The sequence below is a fragment of the Salvia splendens genome, chromosome 14 (assembly GCF_004379255.2).
Source record: "Salvia splendens isolate huo1 chromosome 14, SspV2, whole genome shotgun sequence".
Classification (NCBI taxonomy): domain Eukaryota; kingdom Viridiplantae; phylum Streptophyta; class Magnoliopsida; order Lamiales; family Lamiaceae; genus Salvia; species Salvia splendens.
Window position 1 is genome coordinate 23,505,226 of NC_056045.1, and position 26,265 is coordinate 23,531,490.

Sequence of the window (26,265 nt, forward strand, 5' to 3'; positions counted from 1 at the left end):
CAAGTTTACTTTGCAATAATTTAAGATTGCATTGGTGAGACACTTCCTAGTCGAGCTTCATTTCATTGCAATATAGTGACCCTATACACTAAAAACCCAAACCTTGAAACCTAAATCATAAACCCTTAACTTTAAAATATACTCATCGTGACCTACAAATGAGTCAAATATCAATAAAATTCTCTCTCCGCCCCAGTTCATTTTTACTTTGAATGACCACTTTCTTATATTAATGGACATTATAAACACTCTCATATCATTCATATAAAAAATATTAACATACAATAATAATAATCATCATTAATAAAGAGTCATTGAAATATGGATATAGAGTAGCTAAGTATGCAAGACGTAAAAAAAGTTTATAAGATGATAATAATATAATAATTCATAAATTTTGGAAAAGTTCTTTGTAAAAAATATTAATAGTGAAATCACAAATATCATCAACCTAGTTAATATATATTGCTTGCAATAATGGTACATGAAAATTATTTTTAAGACTAAGCCCGACACTTAAAACTCTCTAAACCCAAGCCTAAAAAATAGATACAGATTAAATAGTAAAACAATTTTAACCAAAACTAAATACAATGTCATAATTTTCCAAAATATTTCATTTATTAAAAGAAGCCAATGAATTTCAATAGCCAAACTGATTTATCATTATTATAATCGAATCCCAGATGCCAGATGGCTAAAATACAAAATCTAAAATCAATATAGAAAATTATGGAAATTCAAAACCCTAAAATGACTAGTAGTCATACAATAATTTTGTAGCATTAAATAATCGAGCCAAATACTAATTTTTCTATTTAATGGATATAGAAAATTATGGAAACTCAACTCTAAAACAGCAAGAAAACCAAATAGTATTACGTATGATGTCTCAACACAGGAATAAAATATGTTTTAAGATTACCAAAAATATACTATAAAGAAATGATAAGAAATCGCATACTCAATAAAACACAAACACCATATTGATTTCATGGACCATGAATACACTATTAGAATCCTATTAGTGTTGAGAAACAACACATAAAAACACCACACCTTCATTAGCACCCTTTTTATGCTGCATGTAAATTGGCAGCTTGGTGAACTAAATCAAGAATTGTTATGGACAATTGACGGAAATGCTTTGGGTTTACAACTTCTGCAGTTTAAGCATAATCCATAAAAAACAGATAAAATGCTAAAGTAGCATACATAAACATAGAATATTAAAATTGAGAAACGGAAATTAAAGAACGAATGATTTATTCCATTGTGATGACGGATAGCTCTCAAACATCAAGCATGGTGAGTGCCTAGGGATTCAAGAGAAAAAAGATATATAGGGATGGCTGAATATTAAGTGTCGTCAATATTTGGGATGAGAATTGTGCATTTAAATGAATAATAATTGTGAGAATTAATGTACGGGCCACAATTTTCTTATTATTAGGGTGTTACTGTTTTTTTTTTCAAAACTTTTGAGTTGATTGAATAGCAAGAGTTGAACAAATATTTAATGCAAATTCTAAAGTGGAGATAATTATATTTATAGTACTACTTATTTGCACATAGTAGCCATAGTTATTATTTATAAAAAGTAACGACAATTGCGGTTATTTTTTAAAACGCCAAGTTAGTATATAATGATGTCATTAAGGAAATGAAACCAATACAATTATCATATTGATGCTTTGAAAACGCCGTTTTATTATCGATTACTTTCAATCCAAATTCCATTAATATTTCTCAGCTACCTAAATTGTCCTAAAAAAACATCTCTCATTTACCAAATTGCCCTCAAAACTCAACCTTTATATTAGTATAGATCTCTCAAAGACTAAAAGTATACTACTCTCTCCGTCTCACTTTAGGAGTCCCGATTTACTATTTCTAGGTGGCCTACTTTAGGAGTCCTGATTAAAATATTCTATAAATGGTAATAAGGCTCACATTTCATAAACCTTTTTTCACTCACATTTTATTATAAAATTAATATATACTAAAATACGACTCACTTTCCACTATCTTTTTCACCAATTTTTCTTTACACTTTAAAATTTGCGTCAAATTCAAATAAGACTCCTAACGTGTGAGGGATGGAGTGCAATATACAATATAGTATTCGATTTGAGCAATAGTCAAATTAATTTCACTGTTTGAACCATGTAAATGGTTAATTTTATACAATGATTAGTGGATGAATCAATTAACGGTGAAATTGTGGTAACCTACAACATGATATAACAGTTACACACAACAAATCAGGCATAGCCCACAGATACAACTAAACAACCACATTCAGTTTCCACTGAGTTTTTCGGATGCGTGGGGCACTTTACTACTACAATAACGAAAATGTATTCACTTTGTTATTTCTTCTATCTATGGGAAAAACGTCATCCTCATCGGCGTCTTATTAAGTAAAAACGCGTGTTTTACATTTTCTTTTTGAATTTGTGATAATACAACATTTATTGTAACACGCCTATTCCATTGGAGTGTTTTATGAAGAAAACGCCTACCTTGTTGGCGTTTTTAAGCAAATATCGAAAAAAATAAATCATACTCCCTCCGTCTCATATTACTTGCACTGATGCTTTTCGGCTCGTCACAAACTCTTTACACTATTTATAGTTTAAGTTAGAATTAATGCATTTGATTAATATGTTAGTTTAAGTTAAGAGCTCCTTTATTAAGTGATGTCTCATTACACTTAAAATTCTAATTTAATTATACTAAAAAATCAATCCCAAATTTACGGCTTAAAATGAAAAGTGTGAGTAACATGAGACGGAGGGAGTATTTATAATTGATACACGTTGACCTCATTGGCGTGTTTACAAGATTTTCATTAAAAAAAATTTAATAAAAGCCAGTGACATTGGTGTTTCTTAAAATAATTTTTAAAATAAAATACAAATTGTAAAACGCAAATGTCAATGACGTGTTTTGAGTAAAACGCCAACCTAGTTGGCGTGTTATCGTGGACACAGATATCAGTCCAGTCTCTCCCCAAAATGACGAACCCTAATGCTTTACCCATCCCAAATGTGAAAAACCATCAAGCTGCGCGAAACCCTTGCCCGGGTCGACACAACCGGCGATTTGAGCGAGAAGATTTTGATTTTGGCCTATTCTTCCACTCATTAGTCCTCCTATTCGGTTAGTATACATAATTTTTGACCAATATTTGATGGATTGTTATGATAGTATATATTGTAGTGTACTTAATTATAAAAATATTGATGGTATATAAAGTTTCTTCTACATAATGATGAATGTAAAAATAATACATATTTATTTCTGTGCTACAGTATTGCAGATAGTATGATGAAGTGTGTCATTTATATTGGGGTGGAAAGATAATTCCCGACCAGTTATTTCATATGATCCTCATTTCTCATCAGGATTCATTATGTTGGATGAAAGTATTTCCTACGATAAGCTTGTGGATACAATTTGTGAAAGGATGGGTATAAGCATATTTGAAAACAAAGTTCAAATAATATGGAAACGTACCATATGCGTTGGATCCGTAGTCACGTTTATAGGTACTTTACTAGAAGAAGTATGCATGTCATTAATGTTCAGTGAGAGTATTGCTACAGGAGGTCAAATTGAATTATTTGTTAAGTATTAGCCGATTACTCAACAAAATAGTCATCATGTCATAAGTTATGATGTTAGTACGTCTACGAGAGCCAAAGAACCAAGTTTCGCTGGAACATATGCACTTGCAACACAAGATTTCGCAGTGACAATTGTTATGTGGTTGATGATATTATAGGTCCTGATAAAACCGACTTTATTGATCCACAATCACCTTATGATTCAGAAGATGTAAGCATTGTTAGTACAGACTCAAATGGTGATCCGTTTGATGATGAACAATTTGTTGATTCAAGGCCATCCATTCCAGTTGGAGAAACAGTAGTTGAAGAAACAGTGGTTGGAGAAACAGTGGTTGGGGGAAGAGTAGTTCCACAGTTCCCACAGCGTGGAATGAATTATTTTCGCACCTTACCATGTACATATGATAGTTTTGATCCAAAGAACTTTGAGGCTGCTGATCCTAGTGTGCATTATTGGAGTGAAAAAGATCCTAGCAATGTCGGCTTGCATACTAAATTTGGAACGAAGTTGGAATTGAAGACGACCGTGACTTTTTCGCATTTGGAAAAAATCGGACAATATACGGTTGCTGAAAGTAAAGGAAAGAGATGGCATGCGGTTTGTAAGTGGCCACAAGGAAATCCGAAGGATACCTCATTACCGAAATATTTGTGGGAGTGTCGAGCAACATTGAGAAAGCATGATGAACACCGGAAAATTAGAGTGTGGAGCACTGCTCATACTTGTATGGGGGATCGCAATTATGATGGACACACTAATCTTTCGTCGTCCATGATATCATTGAGTGTTCGACATCAGATAGAAAACGATTCTGCCTACAAGGTAAAAGCTATTGTGGCGGATATTGAAAATAGATTTCATGTGAAAATTAGTTATAAGAAAGCATGGTATGCTCGGAGGACAGCTATTGAGCTTGTATATGGTGGATGAGAGTGTTCGTTCAAAGTTTTACCGTCTTATTTGAATGAAATGCAAAGACAAAATCCTGGTACAATTGTCGAATGCTTGCATGATGACAGATTAAGCCGCAGTATGAACAAGGTATTCAAGTCCGTATTTTGGGCTTTTGGACCAGCCGTGGAGGCTTTTCAACTATGCAAGCCATTTTTAACAATTGATGGAACTCATCTACGTGGACGATGTCGAGGTAAAATTCTTATTGCCGTTGGATTTGATGCTAATAAGAAATGTTTGCCTGTTGCATATGCCATTGTTGATGAGGAAACCAAAGAAAGTTGGAATTGATTTATGGAACACATAAGACTTCATGTAGCAAAACATGAAATATGTGTAATTTCTGATAGGCATGTGAGAATCTAGATGCAATGAATTCTCCCTTATGGAAAGAAGATCCTAAAGGTCATCACAGGTTTTGCTTGATACATGTTAGAAAGAATGTTCTGCAGAATCACAAAGGTATCATGGTTAAAAGATTGGTTTGGAAAATGGGTATTGCTACCAAAAAGTGCAAGTTTAAGAAAAGACGTCGTTTACTTCGAGACGTCAACAACAAGGCTTTGAGGTACCTTGATACCGTGGATTTAGAAAAATGGAATTTGGAGCATGACAAACACAAAAGATGGGGTGAGATGACCACTAATATGGTAGAATCTTACAACAATGTTTTGAGAGGCGCAAGGGAACTCCCAATCAAAGCTTGCATTGATATGACATTTTGGAGGACAACAGAATGGTTCAATCAGCGGTCAATTGCATCAAGACAGTGTGCGACACCACTTACCCCGTGGGCGCATGGAAAGGTGTGAAAAAATGAAGCAAAATGTCAGTTACATAATGTGAGAGCATCAAACACAATTCAAGGGATTTATGTGGTTCGAACAAGACGTCGAATTGGTGGAAAGGGTGGTAACAAGTGGAAGGTGTTGTACTTGGAGTCGAACTGCAAATGTAAAAAGTGGCAGATATGGAGACTTCCGCGTTCACATGCAGCGGCAGTAGCGCGGTTTAGAAATGACAACATGATATCGCTTGTTAATTCCGTATACCACACAGGTGTTTGGTTACACTAATATTCTGGGGTGTTCAATCCACTCAGACACCCAGATTATTGGGACGTGCCTGAATGGGACTTTATAGTGTTCACGAACTCAGTTAATGCCTCGAAGTCGCGGTCGATACCGTACAAGTAGGATTCCTAATCAGATGGATGTCCGTGAAGCTGACCAGCCACGAGCCCGACGTCGTTGTAAAAAATGCCTCGAAGTCGCGGTCGTTGCCGTACAGCTTGATCGGCTTTTTAAGGCAGTACATTTCCAGACCCTTTTTTTCATAAACCAATCTTACATTTCATAAACTAAACCTGTACTCATTATATTGCTTATTCAAAATATTGCAAATATTCCTACTCATTATATAGCCTATTCAAAATATAAATACAATAAAAAGAGGAGTTGTAAAATTATCAAATATAAAGACTTAGTCCTAAATAAAAGATTACAGTGTTCACAAACACAAAGATCAATTTAATAAGCAAATAAAAATATATCTAGTTTAGTTCAATCGTGTTGCCTTCGCCGCATAAACAGGCCCCGGATCCCCTTACTGATTCTGGAAGTAGGGAGTCTAGAGGGAGGAGTATCTTGCACAACAACATTATCTAAATCCACCCCGAAAAAGTCATCTCGCACAGAAGACCGAGGTGGAGAATGGTAGTCATCACTGAGACCAATATCTTCACCTGTACCACCAGTGTGACTGACAGAATGACGACCTCGAATTGCAGATCTAGGTGGAGGTGGAGGCACAAAGTCTTCATCAGAATCATCTACCAAATGAGCATCCATCCTTGAAGATGACGACTCTCCACAAGCAGTTTAACGCGGTGATCAGATGGTGGTCAATGTCCTTTGGCTTACCACACCTCAATATGCCGTCAAAGCCCATCTCGTCTATTATCTCCAAAACACGGGAATGTATGGGAATATCCCAAATAATTCATTAATATCTTCTACATCTTACCTTTTCTGATTCAACTCCTACCCATATATTTTGAGAGACGTGTTGTCTCTGACGATACAATACAGAAGGGTCCTCAGGACCACATAAGAGTCTTCGACGAGAAGTTGATGATGTTGCCATAATTCACCTACACAACATTCACAATTCAAATTAAACAATATCACAAAATGGAACACCAATATCAAATAATGCATAATAGCTCGTGCCTGTCAATTTGCATGATTCCCACATAAACATAATGTACCAAAAAATGCATTAATTAGCAACTAAAGAAACTAATTAGCAATCAGTTGTCAAAGCAGCCTATATAACCATCTAATCACCTCAAATTTAAACCTAAGATCATAATTTCCCACCTATACAATATTCACAATTCACCTACACAACATTACACAAATTCACCTACACGTCATTACACAAAATTGTAACACAATCACCTACACAACATTACACAAAATTGAATTAGAAGAACATTTGGAGCCTCGAGACATTTGCTTCCTTGTTGTCACTAATTTTTTAAGCCCAAATTTAACATCCAAACCCAATATCAAATAATGTAACACCTAAACCCAAATAATGCAACACCAATTTAAAACCCACTTAAACCCAATCAAGTTGCCCAATTTTTAAGCTAGAACAACACTACCTAGTTTGGTTTTTAATCAAATTTATAGCCTCGAGACATTTGGTTTTTAATCAAGTTGCCCAATTTTTAAGCTAGAACATTTGGAGCCTCGAGACATTTGCTTCCTTGTTGTCACCAATTTTTTAAACCCAAATTTATCACCCAAACCCAATATCAAATAATGTAACACCTAAACCCAAATAATGCAACACCAATTTAAAACTCACTTAAACCCAATCAAGTTGCCCAATTTTTAAGTTAGAACAACACTACCTAGTTTGATTTTTAATCAAATTTATACTCTAACTAAACACCAATATCTCCACTATTAATCAATAATAATACCATTCAAACAAGCCACTACGCTAAATAATAATGCAACGCAAAATTTCAACTCAATTTACAATCCATTACAACCCATAAATAACTACCAAACAATTACTCTAATATTGTAAAAAATAAGCATACTAACCGAAAAATATATCAAATAGGTGGAAGAATGACACCGATTCACTCCTTGTTGATGCAATTGATGGAGGAAGGGCGAAATCACCGAGAAGCCGCCGGCCGCTGTGTGTGTTGTGTGTGGGTTTCGCGATTTGGGAGAGGAGAATACGATATTACACATTCTGTCAAGACACGCCAATGATATTGGCGTTTCTAATTTTAGTTTTATTTTTTTAAAATTAAATCTTTTAAAACGCCAACGTGATCGGCGTGTACAAATTATAAATATTGAATTATTTTATCCGATATTCGCATAAAAATGCCATCGAAGTTGGCGTTTTCTTCATAGAACACGCCAACGGAATAGGCGTGTTACAATAAATGCTGTATTATCACAAATTCAAAAAGAAAATGTAAAACGTCAACCACGTAGGCGTTTTTACTTAATAAGACACCGATGAGGATGACGTTTTTCCCATAGATGAAAAAATTACAGAGTGAGTACATTTTCATTATTGTAACATCAAAGTGCCCCATTGCATCCGAAAAACTTCCGTTTCCACACCATTCCCACTATGGCGCGAGCACTCCAAGCCCTTATCCCCAATCATCCGGTCACAGGAATTCCATATTTCCGGTATCTGAGTCAGATTTCCTCCCATGATTTGCCCCCCTTTCCCCATCGCAAGGCCAATGTAGCACCTCTTCTTTGGGAGCTCCGTTCAGTTCACAGAATCCGCAGTATTAGAGCAAGTGCCAAGTCCCTTGAGGTTACTATAATTCCTCGTTTCTCTGCAATTATCATTGAAAAAAAAATTCAGTACTGTAATGGTTTGGTGTGTTACAGGGAAATGAAGAAGGAGAAGGAGAAAAGCGGCTTCCAGAAGTTGCGAGTCCAAATTGGACCAAATCATTAGCTAAGATTGCTTCTGATAATTTCCTACCTTTAGGTATGATTGGTGTTGTTTATAACCGTTCTTATCTATCTTTATCATCATCGATATTATCTGGTTAGGCTGACCATCCAAATTGGACAAACAATAGTGGTTGTATCAATAACTTCTTCAATTATCTTTTTTAGCTTGAGTTGTGGTGTTATTGCACGGAAATTGTGTGATATATATTGAACAATTCACTGTGGTATTCAACTTGCAATCTAATGTATTCGTCTAATTGTGCTTGCAGCTCTTATATGTGGAGTATTATTGGGACTTGCAAATCCTGGCCCCGGTTGTCTTGCTGATAAACTTTGTGTGTCAAAAATTAGTACTTTTGGGATATTTGTAATTTCAGGTCAGGTTTCTCATGTATTGAATACCTTCTGACATTGTTCTTGAATATTTTGTGATTTACTACCTTTGTCCTGCATTAACTGTCACATTTACTTTTCTGCACTCGTTTTGTAAAAATGATAGTAAATAGTTAAAGTGGAGAAATAGTAAAGTAAGAAAGAGAATAATGTAAAGAATACTCTTCTCTACCTTATTCTCTCTCTCTTATTTTACTATTTCTCGACTTTAACTATTTATTATCATTTTTACAAAACGAGTGCAGAAAAGTAAATGCGATAGTTAATGCGGGACGGAGGTAGTAATATATACCTTTCCCACCTTGACTTTCCATAATTTTTTATAGCTTGGTTTAGTTTAGTTTTTTTTTTCATATTACAGGACTGACGCTGCGCAGTGATGAAATTGGCGCTGCTACTGAAGCATGGCCAGTTGGACTGTTTGGGCTGGTATGAGCTTGCATTCTTCCATACACCATTTTATCCTCTTTAATTTGTCATTTTATCTCATGGCAAACTAACTCCAATCAGCTTCTGTTCTTTATAATTTACGTTTAGTATATATTAGCTATGCTGTTATGAAAGATTTTTAAATCCCACTATGATGTTGTCTTAATATCATACCTTGAGTGGATGTTAACTTAGATTTTAACTTGAAATCCTAGACTTATACATATTCGGAATGCCCTTTGTGAGATTATAATTGTATATTAATTCTTTATGAATTTCGATGTGTTGAAACACTAGCGGTCTTGCCTCTCAAGTTCCTTAGGTAAGAACTCACTTTCTACTTTTTGTTGTAATGCAGGCTTCAATTTTATTTTTTACTCCCTTGTTCTCGAAGATCATATTGATGCTCAATCTCCAGCCACAGGAATTTGTTACAGGTTTGAACTACGCTCTGCTTTGCCTTGACATTGTATGAGTCCACTTGTTGTATCGATAACCAGAAAATGAGGTTTTTGGGTCAAGTTTCTTTTCTGAGAAGCTTAGGAGTAGCATAATTGTCATACTAAATAGATAGATTTATTCGTTCAATGTCATAAACTATATCCATTTCTATTTAGAGGGATCAATATTTAAGAAGAAAAGTCTGGATGTCATTTTTACTAGAAACTAAGAATATATATCCTGAGACATGTAATGGATATTTGGTTTAATTTTAGGAGTGAAGTGAGGAGGGAAAATAGGAAACATACAGCCCTAATCTTCACTGACTAGAGGGGACAACTTTTTTGTTTCTATCTATCACCACTTTCCCTGTTTATGTCTGATGAGATTTCTGATTCTCACAGGACTTGCTATATTTTGCTGTATGCCTACAACTCTATCTAGTGGAGTGGCTTTGACACGGGTAACTGAATGTTATAAATTCTCAGAAGATGTCTGCTAATGGTTTCGCAGGCCAGAAAGAAAATGTTGCTGTTAGCTTGACTGCAGGTTTTATTTGACAAAACACAGCTAGCTGGAGGGAACTCTGCTCTTGCACTTGCGATGACCTTGGTATCAAATCTATTGGGAATTCTAATTGTAAGTTCTAGTCTTCCATTCTTGGACTTGTTAACTATTCTTGCTGCAAAGAAAGGACTGAAATCTTTGTTGCATAACAGATACCTTATGCTATCTCAAAACTCATAGCTACGGGAGTTGGGGTAGCTATTCCAACTGAAAAGTTGTTAAAAAGCCTTGTTCTCACGCTTTTAGTTCCTCTAATCTTGGGAAAGGTGAAGCTTTACTGTATTTACTAGTTTTATTAATCTATATTTGCACCCTAATTCACTCCATTTATGTTTTCCAATCTGATAAAGATAAGGACATACTTTCTCCAATATTTGCTGCAAAATAGTGCTAGCATATAGGATTATAGGATAAGAAAATGTAAAAAAGGTAAAAATCCTCAAGGCATAACTAGAAAGCTAACATTTGAATATTTACCTAAATTCTGTAATGTTAGGCATGTTCCAATGAGAAAGTAATTTAACTTTGCCAGATATATATTCTTGCTAATTTTTTTTCCTCTTTTTTTCCAATTAGAACTAACCTGATGCCTTTGAGGTTTGCATTTACTGATTACTTACATGATACATCTGTCACTCCAATCAACAGGTTGCTCGAGAACTCTCAAAAGGTGAGACACCTCTACACCCTCTTGGTGTTTTAATAGGACGGCTGGCGAAAAACTGATGTTTTATCTGTGAATGCATTTTCTCCTCATTGTTTTACCAACATCTTGCAGGTATAGCAGACTTTGTAGATGGAAACCGTAAGCTTTTGGCAGCGATCAGTGCAATTTTCCTTAGTTCTGTAAGATGCACAATTTTGATTTGTTCTCACATTTAAATTATGTTATTGTTGTCAGTTTTAAAAACCAAATAAATTTGGGCACCACTTCTATCTTTAGTGACACCAATTGGATATTATTATATAATCTCATTGTTATCACTTATCAGTTAGTGTCAAGATTTTGTTAAGTTAATCTGAGAAAATTCCTTTTAGGGAGATGTTTAAATTTACTTCTAAAATGTCGTAAATTAGCTGATTATGCTAGCAGTATTTCATAAAACAACCCAGTGAGCAGCAACTGACTCACTGTGTTGCGGTCTGAAGTGGTCAGTTCGTCGGTTTAGGTCTATAGTCCTCCAAGAACTCAGCTCGAAGAGTGCTAGGTTACAAGTTACGACCCATCTCTTAGTTTGCTGGTCGATTCTTAGTGTACAAGTTTTCATAAATAAACATGACTACCTGTTTCTTCCATTCTTCTTTTTCTTCAACAATCTGATATTGATTGACTATTTTAGAAATGTGGTTTTTGGCCAATATATTGTTCGGAGAAGTCTTTTACTATTTCATATTTGCTCCTGATCGTTGCCCCTCATGAAGGCCCCTTGGATTCAAGTCAGCAGATCGAGGTCCCTTCTTTTGATGGTGAAGCCTGGAGTTTTCCTTGTAGCTGTTGTCCTGGGAGTGTATGTATATCTTCTTACTGCAATTAACTCTTCTCTTATATGCTTTGTGCTGTCTCTGAAAGAGATTATAAGTAAGAACTCTTACATGTGCTGTATGTTGTCCAAGCACATAATATGTTAAGAAACTTATCAAAACCTTCGCTTGTCTGAGAAATTTTGAAATTATTTGAAGGCCATCTTGTAGAACTGCAATTCTGGAAGGCTTAGGTCGTTATTATGACGAGGATCGAACTGAGAGATCAAGCATTACACAATTTCTATAAGTGGATGCGTATATTTATTCTATGGGGTACTGAGCAGGTTCTTGTTAAAGCCAATTTCAAAATATCATGTTTCTTAGTACCAACAACAAATTCCATGTCTAAAAGTGTCTTCATTTCTCACATCTTTTGTGCTATTCTTGGCCTTCCATGGTAAGTTGGATTGCAAACGCTTGGATTGATGTTGTTTAAAGTCCCTTTTCTCTAGTTGCTCTTTTTCCTCAAATACTAGTAAGGTGATTCTGATATATCATAGGGAGTTATAGCCTCTGCATCAACTAATTACCTTCCTAACATTTTGCAGGATTCTTCACCTCGCCTTATTTTCTTTTAATGCTTTGTTAATCCCGAGTCTTTCGCTTATAACTGGAGGTAGTAAGTCGCCTTTCACCAAGAAAGAGAATACAAGTGCTCTTCTATTAGTAGCCAGCCAGGTGAGATGCGCTTTGTAGTTAATTTTTTTTATTAATTGATCACAAGTAGCAATTGACATTAATTTCTTATTTAACGCATCCAAACATTTAAACAGGAAGGATAAAAGAAGCATAATAGTATAACACAATGAAGAATTTAAATTACTCACATTTTGCTACTGTAATATGATATGCCTTCATGTTGTATACTTTTGCAGAAAACCTTGCCGGTGATGATAGCAGTTGTTGAGCAGCTTGGTGGTGCCTTAGGTGCATCTGGCTTACTAGTCCTTCCATGTGTGGCAGCCCACCTTAACCAGGTGAACAAAGTTTTCTCATCCTCTCTTAGTCTTATCGTATTTGCTTCAGCTTACAAGGATCATCGTGTTGTAGATTATCATCGACTCCTTTATCGTGAGCCTCTGGAAACAAAAGGAGAGCTCATTTGAAAATGCCAAGATAGCATAGACTCGACATACGCTTATGAGAAGTATAAGTGAGAAATGGAAATACATGTATAAAACACCAGTAGGAGGCCAGCATCGTCCACAGACATCACATTCGTAGTCGCTTCCCGATCCTCTGAAAATTGATCCAAGTCTTGGTTGCTTTAGATATTACTGTAATGTGGTGACTCGTGACAAAATGGTACCGGAATGTTTCAACTTTTGAGAGAAATGATGGATATTTCACTTTAAAGAAGAACTACTCCCTGTTGTATTTTCATTGCGAATTTACCATATTCCATTCACGCACCCAAATGTGGATCTTATCGTATCACATGTAGGGGATTGTTATATTGCTAACTCAATACTTAATTGCTAACTACAATTAAATAATAGTATATTTAAATCAAGGGCTTAGATCATTAGCCTGAAATGTCAATAGATCAATAAAAAACGGTAATTAGGGTAATAAGGTCAATTTACAATAAATTAGTTTTAACTAACTTTTGAAAAATATCATAAAACTTTAAAACGCATATAACTTTCTCAATTTAAATTATTTTTTCGCACAACATATATCAAATTAAAGATAATTTCATAAGGATTCTAACGAAATCTCACTTGCATATGTTCCGATGTCAAAATTTGAAAAATATTTCAGAAATTTTCAATTTTTCGTTCAACAACAAATGTCAACATAGTATATAAAATATGTCAATATAATACGTGTAGAATGTCATTTTTAAAGCAATGTGTTGACATAAGCAATGCGTTGACATTCTCAGAGCATTGTGTTGATATCTTTAAAACACTATATTGACATTTTCATCCAAAACCCTAATTTGGTAGTTTTTTATCTCGACAAGATGTGGTACGTGTATTGCTGAATTTAAATCTTGACAAGTTGCAATAACTCACATTGCCGAATTTAAATCTCGGCAAGTTGCAATAACTCGCATTGCTGAATTTAAATCTCTACAGGTTGTATCGAATTGATGAAGAAGAAAAATCCAATTTAATTGGAAAAATCAACATATGAAATTCTATTCGAACGAGGAAAAGTTTGACAAATGCACGTGTCGTGCACGCTTCACTAACTGTGCAATTTATGATAACTACAATATTTAAAATGTTAATTACTATGTATTAAGCTAAATATTGATTTCCAAAATAGATTGACATCAGTTAACACTTAACATTCCAGAATGTTCTAATCATATAAGAGTGCAAAAAAATTTAATTCATGAAAATTCGAAAATAATAAAATCCGAAAACATTGAAATGACATTTTCACCCCTCAGTCTCCAATGGCCAAATTACATCGAGACCGCACCTTTTCAACTTCGTTGCCTAAAACCATCTTATCAACTGACATCAGATTTTATTACTAGCTTCGGCACCAAATTGCAATAACTCGCATTGCTAAATTTAAATCTCAGCTATTTGTACCGAATTGATGAAGAAGAAAATACAATTTAAATGGAAAAATCAACACATGAATCTATTCGAATGAGGAAAAGTTAGGCAAATGCACGTGCCACGCACGCTTCACTAACTCTGCAATTTATGGCTTTAATTACAAAATTTGAAATGTTAATTCCTATGTATGTACAGTCTATTAAACAAAATGGAGTATTATTTTACAAAATAGATTGATATCAGTTAACATCCACGAATAGTCTGATTATACAAGAATTAAAAAAACATAAAAATTCAAAAGTAATAATAAAATTTGGAAACAGTAAAAGTCATTTTCACCCCTCAATCTCCAATGGCCAAATAATCATCGAGATTGCAACTTTTCGACTTCGTTGCCTAAAAGGCTAAAACCGTCTTATCAAAGATTTATTACTTGGACACCAAGTCTGTTTTTGGCAACCAACATGCATCTCAAGGATCGGAGTCAGCTTCAGTTTAACATGGCCACATTCGAACCAAGCTCCAAACTCCCTTAAACGCCAAGAATCCTCCCCGAAACCCAGGTTCGGAAACTCCGAGCCTCTAGTAATGGGTTTTCCCGCTATTTAACACTCGCTTACTTAACCGAGTGTAGAACAGAGGAAAGTCTTCATCACTCACTTCGCAACTTACAAATGAGAATGCATTTTATCATCTGAGAGTTGTTACTTAACCGGTTTTGATTTAATATCTGACAATTTTTGCTCTTAGATTCTTGAATGGATAGGTAAAAATTCAATCTTGGAACCAATTGAATGTTCATCCAGCTCTAAACTTTTCTGGATCTAGCTCTGATTACTTAATTGAGGCAAAAATACCATCTTTATATGTATATGCGTGTGTGTGTGATAGGGACAGAGAGATTGCTCGTTTCCAAGAATTGATTTTTTTGAGGAAGAACGAAACCTTTTTCACGCAGGCTTGGGTGTCTCTCTCTCTGTTTCAATTGATGGGGTGTTTGATTTATTCTTTTTTTTTCATTCCGTTTCTGGTTATGTAAGACTTTTAAAGATGGTATTTTTCTTTCTTGTTTGTGCAAAAATGATGTTATTGATGTGAAATCAAGTTAAATGAAGAAAGGAATACTTAGTTCAGATATAGCCTTTTTTGGCATAAGATTAAAATCAGTGCCAACTTCTTGAATTTAAGATTATGAGTAAAGTGGTGTTTCTTGATGTTCATAATGGAGGGAAAATGAATCTTGACAAGAATAAGAATTCTTTCATTAAATGTTTACTAGTTTTGTTGCTCATATTCTTCCCAATCAGAACAGACAGATGGTTGATTTAGGTTAGGTGGTTTTGTAGTATGAGTTTGTTGACAGTGTTGAGTGATGTGATGCAGGTCGTGGCTTGTTGATGGTCGAAGTCTCGCGAGGAAGGTGATCAATGCAGGTCTCCCTGCTTCTTGTCGGATCAAGGATTGTGGGGCGAATACCCGATGCCCCAAGTGCCACCATCTGATAGACAACAGTGATGTAAGGAACTTCATTTTTACTCTTTCATCGGGTAGTTGTGTGTTCAATCCTGTTTTCGAGCGTGTTGTGTGCTAAGCTATGGAGTTTATATCGCATCTTCTTTGATTTGTAGTAATGAGAGATTGAACTTCATGACTTGTTCTTTCAATCTAATAGACAACAGTGATGTTAGATACTTAATTTTCACCCATTCATCCTGTTTCGAGTTTATATTGCTTCATCTTGGATTTGTAGTATTGAGCAATGAGAGATTGAGTTTCATGTTCGGATTTCATCCAATAGACAATAGTGGTGTAAGAAGCTTCATTTTCACCCGTTCGTGTAGTAGTCGTGTAGTGTCTCTGTTCGATTCTGTTTCGAGTTTGCATTGCTTCTTCTTGGATTTTTACTAATGAGTAATGAGAGATTGAGTTCCATGACTTGTTCTTTCAGATTTCATCTAGTAGTCGTGTAGCCTTTCTGTTTGATCCTGTTTTCGAGCATGCTGTGGAATTGATTGTACTAATGAGTAATTAGAGATTGAGTTTGATGACTTGTTCTTACAGTTTCCACATGAATGGCCGGGCTTTCCTGCTGGTGTGAAATTTGATCCATCTGATGCAGAGCTGCTGGATCATTTGGCTGCAAAACGAGGCGTGTGGAAATCGGAGCCCCACTTGTTCATCGATGAGTTCATCCCAACTTTGGAAGGAGAAGGGGGAATATGTTACACTCATCCGCAAAATCTTCCCGGTGAGTTAAGTTAGGCCTATAACTCTTTTGGTAATGTGACATATTCATGTCTCAAATTTATTTTTTTGCTTTAGGAGACTAGGCGAAAAATGTAATGCCTTGCTTCTCGTTTCTTTCAACTCCATCAACAACGAGAAAACAGTAATGCAACGTGTAACGCGTCTTACTGTATGGAAAACCATCCTCATTCTTGTTTGTGTAGAAACTTTGAGCTTATCAGAATATTCAGATCGTTTTTATAATGAGTCATACATTTGATGGTGTAGTGTGTTGAGTTGAGTACTGTCGAGCTATATTCGTGCATCTATAGATTTCAAATCGGGCGTGCGATTAGAAAACTCGTAGGCTCTGATGAATTGATGAATGTTTGCAGGAGCCAAGATGGATGGAAGCAGTGCTCATTACTTTTATAGAATTGCCAACGCATACGCTAGTGGCAGGAGGAAGCGTCGTAGAATTGGGGATCAAGAAAGTGCACGCGTGCGTTGGCACAAGACGGGCAAAACCAAGCCGGTGATGCAAAGTGGGATCCATAGAGGTTTTAAGAAGATCATGGTTCTTTACGAGACGTCTAAGAGGGGATGCAAGGCCGATAAGTGCAATTGGGTGATGCATCAGTACCATCTCGGGAGTGACAAGGACGAGAAAGAGGGAGAATATGTGGTCTCGAAGATCTTTCACCAGCCCGAGAAGGAGAGTGAGAAGGTTGGAAGTCTTACTTTGGTGAAGGAAGAATCGGATGTTCATGTAAAGGCAGTTCATGTGATCCCGATGACGCCTAAGATGACCACTCCCGACCCTCCTTGTCAGGACCAAACTCCGTATTCGGACTCGGACGATTATTTCCTTCAGTCACTACTTCAGGTTGGCAAACTCTTCTAGCACTGCTTCTTTATACTCCCCATGTTCTGCTAAAAATGAAACGTTTTTCTTTTTAGGTTGTCCCATTCAAACCGAAATGTTTTCTAGAATGAAAACAACATAATCTCTACCTTTTCATCTTTCTTACTTTATTCTATTCTCATTAACTCACAAAACAACACTACATAAAATCTCGTGCCGAAAAGCAAATGTTTCATTTCTAATGGGAACGGAGGGAGTATCTTGTGACATTGTTCATTTTTATTGAAGTTGTAGAAATTGTAAGGCTTTGTTTGTAAAATGGAATGAGAGTTTGAAATTTGAATTGAGCCTTTAATTCCAAATCCAGAGTTTGATATAATAAAATACTTTTATTTTTACACACAATGAATACACATACTATGCACACACATAACACACACCAATCAAAAATATGTACACGCATTGCGCGCACACACACTGCCACTGGCGGATCCAGGTGGGGTCGGGCGGGGTCGGCCGACCCCACCACCTGCCACGGAGTGCACCGGAAAGCTACTTTCTTCGGCCTCCGACCCTACAGCGTTCACGTCTCCGCCCCCTCCTCACGTCCTCACGCTGTGTGAGATGATGAGGAGACTGATCAGAGAGAAAGGAAGGAAGTGAGGCAGCCGGATGGGTAGACTGTTGTCGAGAACGAAGGAGTTGGAGGGGAAGATTCCTTCCGCGGTTTTTGTTTTCGAAGAGAAAGAGGAATGGTATTGGCGATGTCATTATTGTTTTCTCATCCCTATATTCACTCGTGAAATAGAATAAACCGGCATCAATAAATTTAACTAAGTTTAAAAGATTAAATATCTTAAATATGTTATCTAATTGTAAAATGGGCTTTGAAATATTTTCTTTATTTGAAGTAATTCTTAGAAGTCCATTAAAAATATTTTCTCATCTTATCAATTAATGTTAAATAGTAGTAGTAGTAATATTTTTTTACAGTATATCAAAATCAATTTATCTATATTAACCACCTATTTATATAAAGTAAATATTTCTTAATTTCTTCTACTCTTAGTTTTATATTTTAAATTTTCAACCTTATTATTCATATTCAATTTTTTAAATCTTTAAAAATTTGGTATGTTACAGAAAAATTATGCTGTGTATGTCATTTTTTTTTGTCAAAATACGTAATATAACATAATTGTTCTCTCTTACTTTATTATTTATTTGCATCTTTGTTTTATCTAAGATCATATTTTATTCTTTCTTCAGTTAGCTCCATAAACGTCTTTTTCTTAAATTTTGTATCCAAAAGAAGAGTCTCACTTATAACGGGACGAAGAAAGTGGAGTATGTTGTTTTAAGAATATCGATACTCGCATGAATTATTTATATTAAAAAATATATTTATAAAAATAATTAATTTAAACAATTATTTTAAATAAATATTTACTATCTTGTTCGACCCCACGATAATTTGTTCCTGGATCCGCCATTGCACTGCACACATACACTTTTACTACTCACTCTTGCATTGATAATACATGATGTTTTTACTCATTCATCCACACACGTTTATTGTTTCGTTGCCCAGGAAACCGAGCATCTCAACGAACCATATCACTCTTCCTATAGTTCCCGGTTAGAAGAAGTTGAGTTCATCACTTGCTTGGCGGGAAACACCGAAGCTGATGATTTCAATCGACCGAACTCCCTATCCTGCAACGAGATATTCGACTCTAAAGATGCATCTGGTGACATAAACGCCGTGCACAACAGAGACACCACCGGTTGCTGTGGAATAGGCGAGCTTGAGAACTTAGACCTCGACGTTGCGCCAGATTTCAACGTAAGCCCATCCTCCGCATCTATAAATCTGTAACATCATGTCTTTTATCTCACTATTCATAGGTTTTGTATGTCCTTTCTTATCCCTCAGTCACAGGAGTTGCAGTTCTCGTCCCAAGACAGCGTATTTGATTCGTTGGACCGACTGTATTAGGACTCGAAACGTCCCATTTTTGCACCTCTCGTGGTCCCCTCATACGAGCAATAAGATTTCGACTAAAAGCTAGAGTTGATCGCAAAGAGAGAAGAAGAACGTGAGCCTAATGAGACGTAGATTCAGGTTTGTCGAACTCCCATCGGTATCAGCTTTGGAGGTGTGATATATTAGTTACTAAACTATGTATATATAAATGTCAAACAATGTTGTTTGTAATATTATTTGGCTTTTGTCATGCACATATTGTTGGTTTGTTATGGTGGACACTGAAAATGTTTTTTGGTTGAAGTGTAGTATTGTTGTATTTCTGTTATGTATATGTAGAATGGTTAGAGCCTTTTAATTTTAGTTTATTTTGGTATAATTATGCCTTTCATTTCAGTTTAGGGAGACTCGAGTACCTATTCAATTAGTTTATGTGATATATTTCTGTAATTTTCATTTCTCTGTGTTCTTTTGGTGTTTAATAGACAATCAAAGATTTTCACTCTTTTATTTGTGTTCTTTTATGTTAATGGATTTTAATCTAACAGATTAGATTTCAATGTATGTCATATGGATTTTATTTGTGTGCTTGTGTGAAATGTACTATTCTGTACATGTGTAAAATTTTTTTTTCTATTGTGGTGTTTAACGGCATCAATAACCCCGGCCCGGTTTTAGGCCTCAAGTCCCCTCCACGTCATCATTCCTCTACAGTTTCCAGGCCCCAACTGCTCTAACCCTGCAGGCCACAACCCGGGCCGCAACTAATAAATGACACTATTCACAACTTCAACATATTTAATTCGTAAATGCAATTCGTTGAACAATTGAAACCGGGAAAATGCATTGTTCATTAGAAATTAACATTACATTTCCTAGACGAAGCAAATTAAAAATACTAGAAACCCGGGCCACAACTACTACTTCTTCATTTGGGCGCGAAGGTAGGCGATCATCTCACGGTGCAACTCGAGTTCGAACTCCGACATCGTCGAGGTATCCCTCAATGTCAACTCCGTCAGCTGGCTCATCCGCCATGTAATACTCATCTCCGACAAAGAGTTGGACATCTTATCCAGAGACGGATTGATCGGCGGTGGCACCATGGCGGAGTTGCTCGCAGTTGCCTTCCCCTTTGCTTTCCTCTTTGCCGCCTTTGTTCCCATCGGGCGGCTCTGAATGCTAGGAGAGGAGCCGAAGACGTCGTCGTCCGTCACGTTGAGGTCGATCGACGGACCTCCTTCGCTTGAAGAGTAGTTTCCGGAGGCAGAAACTTTGGATCTCTTCGCCGCCCCAGTTGCCGTCGGCTCGGCACCGCTGGTGTACTTCGGGCTCTTCTCGACGAGCTTCCAAACGTCGAAGTACTTGAAGGCCTTCTTCCCGTCAGCGAAGAATACCTCCTTCACCTTCTCGACGAGGTCCGCCTCGCTATGCCCGCTCGGCCACATCCGGACTACGTTGGACCACTTTCCATTCCACTTGCTCATATCCGCCTGGATCCGACCCCAATGCTTGCGCAGCTTCACGTAGCTACGCTCGATCGACCCTTTAGGACGCCCAGCGTTATACCTCTCAGCAATCCGCTCCCAGAAAACCTTGTCGAACAGCTGGTTGCCGATGATAGGATCCTCGACGACGTCGATGTAGTTCCTCGCAAGCCACATTGTCTCTTGCGGACTGTACTTCTTCGGCCCATCCTCCTCGCCGACCTTGCCCTTGCCCCGCCCTTGAGCGGGCTCCATCTCACTGATCTCGAACTCTTCGGTGTTGACCGGCGATGTTACGTCGACGTTGCTACCGACTCCCGGACTAGGCGTCGGCTGCGATGGTGGCGACGCCGGCATGTACCAATTGTTCGAGTTAACGAACTCGTCCATCTGACGTTTATCGATGTTGAACCTCTCCATTGACGCCGAAACAAAGGGTATAATAGAGGATTGAAATGGATAATGCACGTAAGAATGATGGACGATAGTCTCGTATTTATAGACACAAAATCGAAAAATAATAATAATAATAATAATAATTTTTGGGGACTTGCGGCCAGGCTCGAAGATCATGCAACGCTGGGCCGGGACTCGCGGGATGCGGCCCGTGACGCATTAACGCTGGCCAGGCCGGGCCGCGGGACCGTCACCGAGCCGCAAATGCGGCCTCGGGACCGGCCTGGGCCGTGACTCACCTCCATCCAACGCTTGGGACGGGCCGGGACTCGCAATTTGCGGCCCGGCCCGACGCGTTATTTATGCTCTAAGTAATGCCCCTAGAATTCAGAAATAGTAACTGATAATAATTGAGACACATCAAGAATAAATTTTTAATCAAACTATCTTATTAGAATGAATCATTAAAGTTAGTAAAATAATCATGAAACATCCTAATTTTGTTCTCTCATTAATATGTTCACCGCCCCTGTTTTCTTGAGTCTCTCAATTTTAACTTTTTGTCATGGCCGCTAAGAAACTAGAATCGGACATAATAATTAAGAGATTAGGGAGTATTTTAGAAACAAGGAAAGAATTTTTATTTTTAAAAAACGGAAAAGTAGTCTTAGCTATTTTGGGGGAGTAGTTCTTAGCTTAATTCATTATAAATGCAACAAATTAAAATGCCATATATTCAACAGTTTAAATTTATTTGCGGCCCGGCCCGACGCGTTATTGATGCTCTAAGTAATGCCCCTAAAAAAAATTATCACTTGTTCTTAATTCGTTTATTCAATATTTTAAAGCTATATAGTTATTATGATTATTATTATTATCTTTTTTTAAAAAAAATATTAGAGTTTTTAGCTCAAATCACTATAACTTGCAACAAAATAAAATTTGATATGTGATATATCAATACAAATTGAGTTTACAGTTTTGAATTTAAGAATTTCATGATTTTAATTCTCAACTTCATAAAACATTAATTTTTTAAAAATTCATAAATTTTAAAATGTAATAGTCAAATCTCGATAAAATAAAACAAATCAAATGTACTTAACTCATTTGCTTAATACTCCCTCCGTCCCGGGCTACTCGCTCATTTCCTTTTCGGCTCGGAGATTAAGGAATGAGTGTATAGGAAAGTCAAAAATGACGGCTGTAGGTGAAATTTTTTACTAAAAATGGAAAGAGTGCAAGTAACTTGGGACGCCCAAAAAGGAAATAAGTGCGAGTAGTGCGGGACGGAGGGAGTATTTAAACATATACTTCACCTGTCCTATAAAAATAATCTTCTTTTTCTATTTTGGTATGTCCGACAAAAGTAGCCTCTTTCCATTTTTTGTAAGTCTTTTCTCTTTTATAAGGTGAGTATCATTCTCCACTAACAATACTTCAATCATTTAATTTTTCTACATCTCTCCTACTTTATCAATTTTGCATTAAAACTCGTGTTATACCTAAAATCTCAATTTTTTGGGACGGAGAAAGTATATTTAATATTTTCTTTGTGTCTTTATAAAAAAGTAATATTATTTTTCTTAGCTTAACTCACAATAATATTCGAAAAATTAAAATTTAATATATGATACACTAATACTAATTGTATTTACATATTTTATTTTAAAATTTTATAAGTTAATTTAAATTCTTTACATTCTAAAATACAAATTTGAATACTAATTGTATTTACATATTTTATTTTAAAAAATTTATAATTTAATTTAAATTCTTTACATTCTAAAATACTAATGTCAAATTCTTAGTTTTTTGCAGATAATCACATATCATTGCCATCATTTGTCTCTATGTGCGTTGTAATTACGAAATCTTTGTAAAGCTCCAACAAGTTCCCTTCAATCACCTTCAGTTGGATCACTTTTTTCTCTTCATCAATTAACTGGATCACTTCTTTTGCTTTTTTCGCTTTTCCATCTGCATCACTTCTTTTGCTCTCTCTTCTCTTCATCAACGTTTTTTATTTTTAATCTTTCTATTGGTGTGAAATGGTACATAATCCTTCACTTATAAGTTGACATGGGACTAAAAAAATTAGGTCAATTTATCTGAATTTAGTATGTGCATCGTAATCAAATAAAAGATGTATATGTATGAATAAATACCATGGACGTAATCCCAGCAAATGATAGATAGAACCAACATGACCAAATTCACCCTCTTGAAGATCACATCCTTTCACTATTTCAGGGCTAATTGTGGAAATTCCATGTGGTCTGTGCCTTGCAAGTGCATGGAATACATCTCCACCGGCTTTGAATTCTATTACTGCAACCAATTTGCCGTGTAATCCCATCTCAACTAAGCATGTGAAGAGAAGGCTACGCACATATTCTTTGCAATCTTTCCTTTATATAGGCGATGGCTCACCTGATTATCCCAATTCTATTATTTTAGTCTAAGTTTCTAAATTTTTCCCTTTATTTATTTATATAAAAACATTACTTTTTGTAATCGGACTCTGTATAAAGCTTTATGGGGTCCCTTGTAAAGTTTATTTTAATTATTTTCTAGTTATTCATCATTGCGTCTTTTTTTTTAATAATTACTCCCTATTAATCATTTTGAGCTACATGATGGCACAAATGAGATATGCTGTCATTTTTCAAATATTTAATCTCCTCTCTTCTCTTCTATCCTCCAAAAATATACTTCGTCCCAAGATATTAGACTCTTATACCACTTTGGGATGTCCAAACATACTTGAGTCATTTCCATTTATGGTAAAAATTTACTTTATTACCAACCTCATTTACACCACTAAACAACACCTCATAGATTTTTGTGCCAAAAGAAATGAGTCTAATATTGTGGGACGGGGGGAGTAAAAGAAAAAAAAATATTAAAATGGAAGAGTAAAAGAAATAAAAATAGAAAATATAAATAAAATAGAAGAGATAAATATAAAAAAAATAAGTAATAAATTGAAATTAATTATTTTTAGTATATGACTAATTTTGGCATAAGACTATTTTTTGGATAGTGCAGCATATGATCCATCTCCTTTTAGAGGAAAAAACATAAATTGAAGTGTCTATTTTTATTATGGAACATTTTTATTATGAGACGAATCAAAATAGCAAAAGTAGTTTATTTTTATGTTGAGTATAATTTTAAAGAAATAATACTTTATCTGTCCCATAGAAATAGGCCAAAATTCCTATTTCGTAAGTTTCATACAAATAGTCCATATCCATTTATGAAAACCTTTTTTTATCCTTTTTACTTTATCATTTATGGACCCCATCATTCATTATATTATTTCAAACATTTTTCTCCTTCTCTTTTACTTTACTAGTTATGCATTAAAACTCATGTCATTCCTAATTAGCCTATTTCTATTAGAACAGAGGGAGTAAATCGCAAGTTTAGACAATTAATTCTGTGTATAGCAAAATAATATTGAATTAAGTCACAACTTCGTATAGTTTATCATCAAAAATTGATAAGAAAATGTCGTTTTTGTCTTTTTTGATGATTAGCTTTATGAAGCCGTGACTTAATTCCATATTGATTGTGCTATACATAGCATTAATGGTTTAAGCTTGCGATTTTTTTTGTTTTTAAAAATTATAGACCCCATGCATTTTATAAAAATAAAATATGAATGTATTGATTTAGTTAAATGATAAGTCACTTATCTAAAATGGAATAAAATAATGAGGCTTTACGTCACGGAAAACCTAAATTGACACTAAAAATCGAGGACGGATGGAGTATTCGTATCTCTCAATTAGGCCATCCACAATAGAAATAGCCCAGCAATAGCCCAGCCATAGCCTAGCCACTGCCACATCATCAGCACTAAAAATCCTTCTGCCACATCATCAAAACAAGCAAATAGCCCAGCAATAGCCCAGCCATAGCCTAGCCACATACTATCCACATCACTATTAACAAATATATACAAAATGCAATAATTAACAATAACGCAATATACGAAATTTAATTTACGAGATATATACGGGAAAATTCACTAATATTAATAAAATTTAAAAAGTACATAATTAAAAAAATTACATAATTAAAAAAAATTACATTAATTAAATTTACAAATGAAAATTTAAAATAACATTACAACTTAAAGTTAAAAAATAAAAAAAAGACATAATTAAAATCTTAAAAAAATAAAAATGACATAATTTAAAATACAATTTTATAGAAAATCCTTGAATGAGATTGTCTCACATCGAAAGTGGAACATAAAACATTCAAGGATATCTCTCTATAAAAGAGAAACATCCTTGAATGAGATTGTCCCACATCGAAAGTGGAACATAAAACATTCAAGGATATCTCTTTATAAAAGAGAAACATCCTTGAATGAGATTGTCCCACATCGAAAGTGGAGCATAAAACATTCAAGGATATCTCTCTATAAAAGAGAAACATCCTTGAATGAGTTTGTCCCACATCGAAAGTGGAGCATAAAACATTCAAGGATATCTCTCTATAAAAGAGAAACATCCTTGAATGAGTTTGTCCCACATCGAAAGTGGAGCATAAAACATTCAAGGATATCTCTCTATAAAAGAGAAACATCCTTGAATGAGTTTGTCCCACATCGAAAGTGGAACATAAAACATTCAAGGATATCTCTCTATAAAAGAGAAACATCCTTGAATGAGATTGTCCCACATCGAAAGTGGAACATAAAACATTCAAGGATATCTCTCTATAAAAGAGAAACATCCTTGAATGAGTTTGTCCCACATCGAAAGTGGAACATAAAACATTCATGGATATCTCTCTATAAAAGAGA

General features: G+C 35.5%; 2 protein-coding genes and 1 pseudogene across 8 annotated transcripts; 2 read left to right on the plus strand and 1 right to left on the minus strand.

Moving 5' to 3' along the window:
• Positions 1-8,178: 8,178 nt before the first annotated feature.
• On the plus strand, positions 8,179-13,340 carry LOC121765332 (probable sodium/metabolite cotransporter BASS4, chloroplastic). 6 transcript variants are annotated; one of them, XM_042161439.1, is made up of 14 exons: positions 8,201-8,457; positions 8,535-8,637; positions 8,873-8,980; positions 9,358-9,425; positions 9,784-9,862; positions 10,271-10,329; positions 10,416-10,505; positions 10,586-10,699; positions 11,082-11,103; positions 11,212-11,279; positions 11,856-11,941; positions 12,506-12,635; positions 12,833-12,934; positions 13,008-13,340. In XM_042161439.1, exons 1-14 carry the CDS (start codon positions 8,263-8,265, stop codon positions 13,080-13,082), a joined length of 1,299 nt encoding a protein of 432 aa, XP_042017373.1. In that variant the 5' UTR covers positions 8,201-8,262; the 3' UTR covers positions 13,083-13,340. The 6 variants fall into 6 exon arrangements, 4 of the variants coding, with proteins under 4 accessions (XP_042017376.1, XP_042017375.1, XP_042017373.1 ...); XM_042161440.1 differs by having other exon boundaries at positions 10,437-10,505; XR_006042819.1 differs by lacking the exon at positions 13,008-13,340 and having other exon boundaries at positions 8,179-8,457; positions 12,114-12,635; positions 12,833-12,851.
• Positions 13,341-15,051: 1,711 nt separating this feature from the next.
• LOC121763726 (SUPPRESSOR OF GAMMA RESPONSE 1-like) lies at positions 15,052-19,880 on the plus strand. Of its 2 annotated transcripts, none has more exons than XM_042159791.1 (6): positions 15,052-15,245; positions 15,863-15,995; positions 16,541-16,727; positions 17,101-17,591; positions 19,162-19,416; positions 19,507-19,880. In XM_042159791.1, exons 1-6 carry the CDS (start codon positions 15,238-15,240, stop codon positions 19,567-19,569), a joined length of 1,137 nt encoding a protein of 378 aa, XP_042015725.1. In that variant the 5' UTR covers positions 15,052-15,237; the 3' UTR covers positions 19,570-19,880. The 2 variants fall into 2 exon arrangements, with proteins under 2 accessions (XP_042015725.1, XP_042015726.1); XM_042159792.1 differs by having other exon boundaries at positions 19,513-19,880.
• Positions 19,881-23,150: 3,270 nt separating this feature from the next.
• LOC121764582 lies at positions 23,151-23,862 on the minus strand (annotated as a pseudogene).
• Between the last annotated feature and the right edge of the window lie 2,403 nt (positions 23,863-26,265).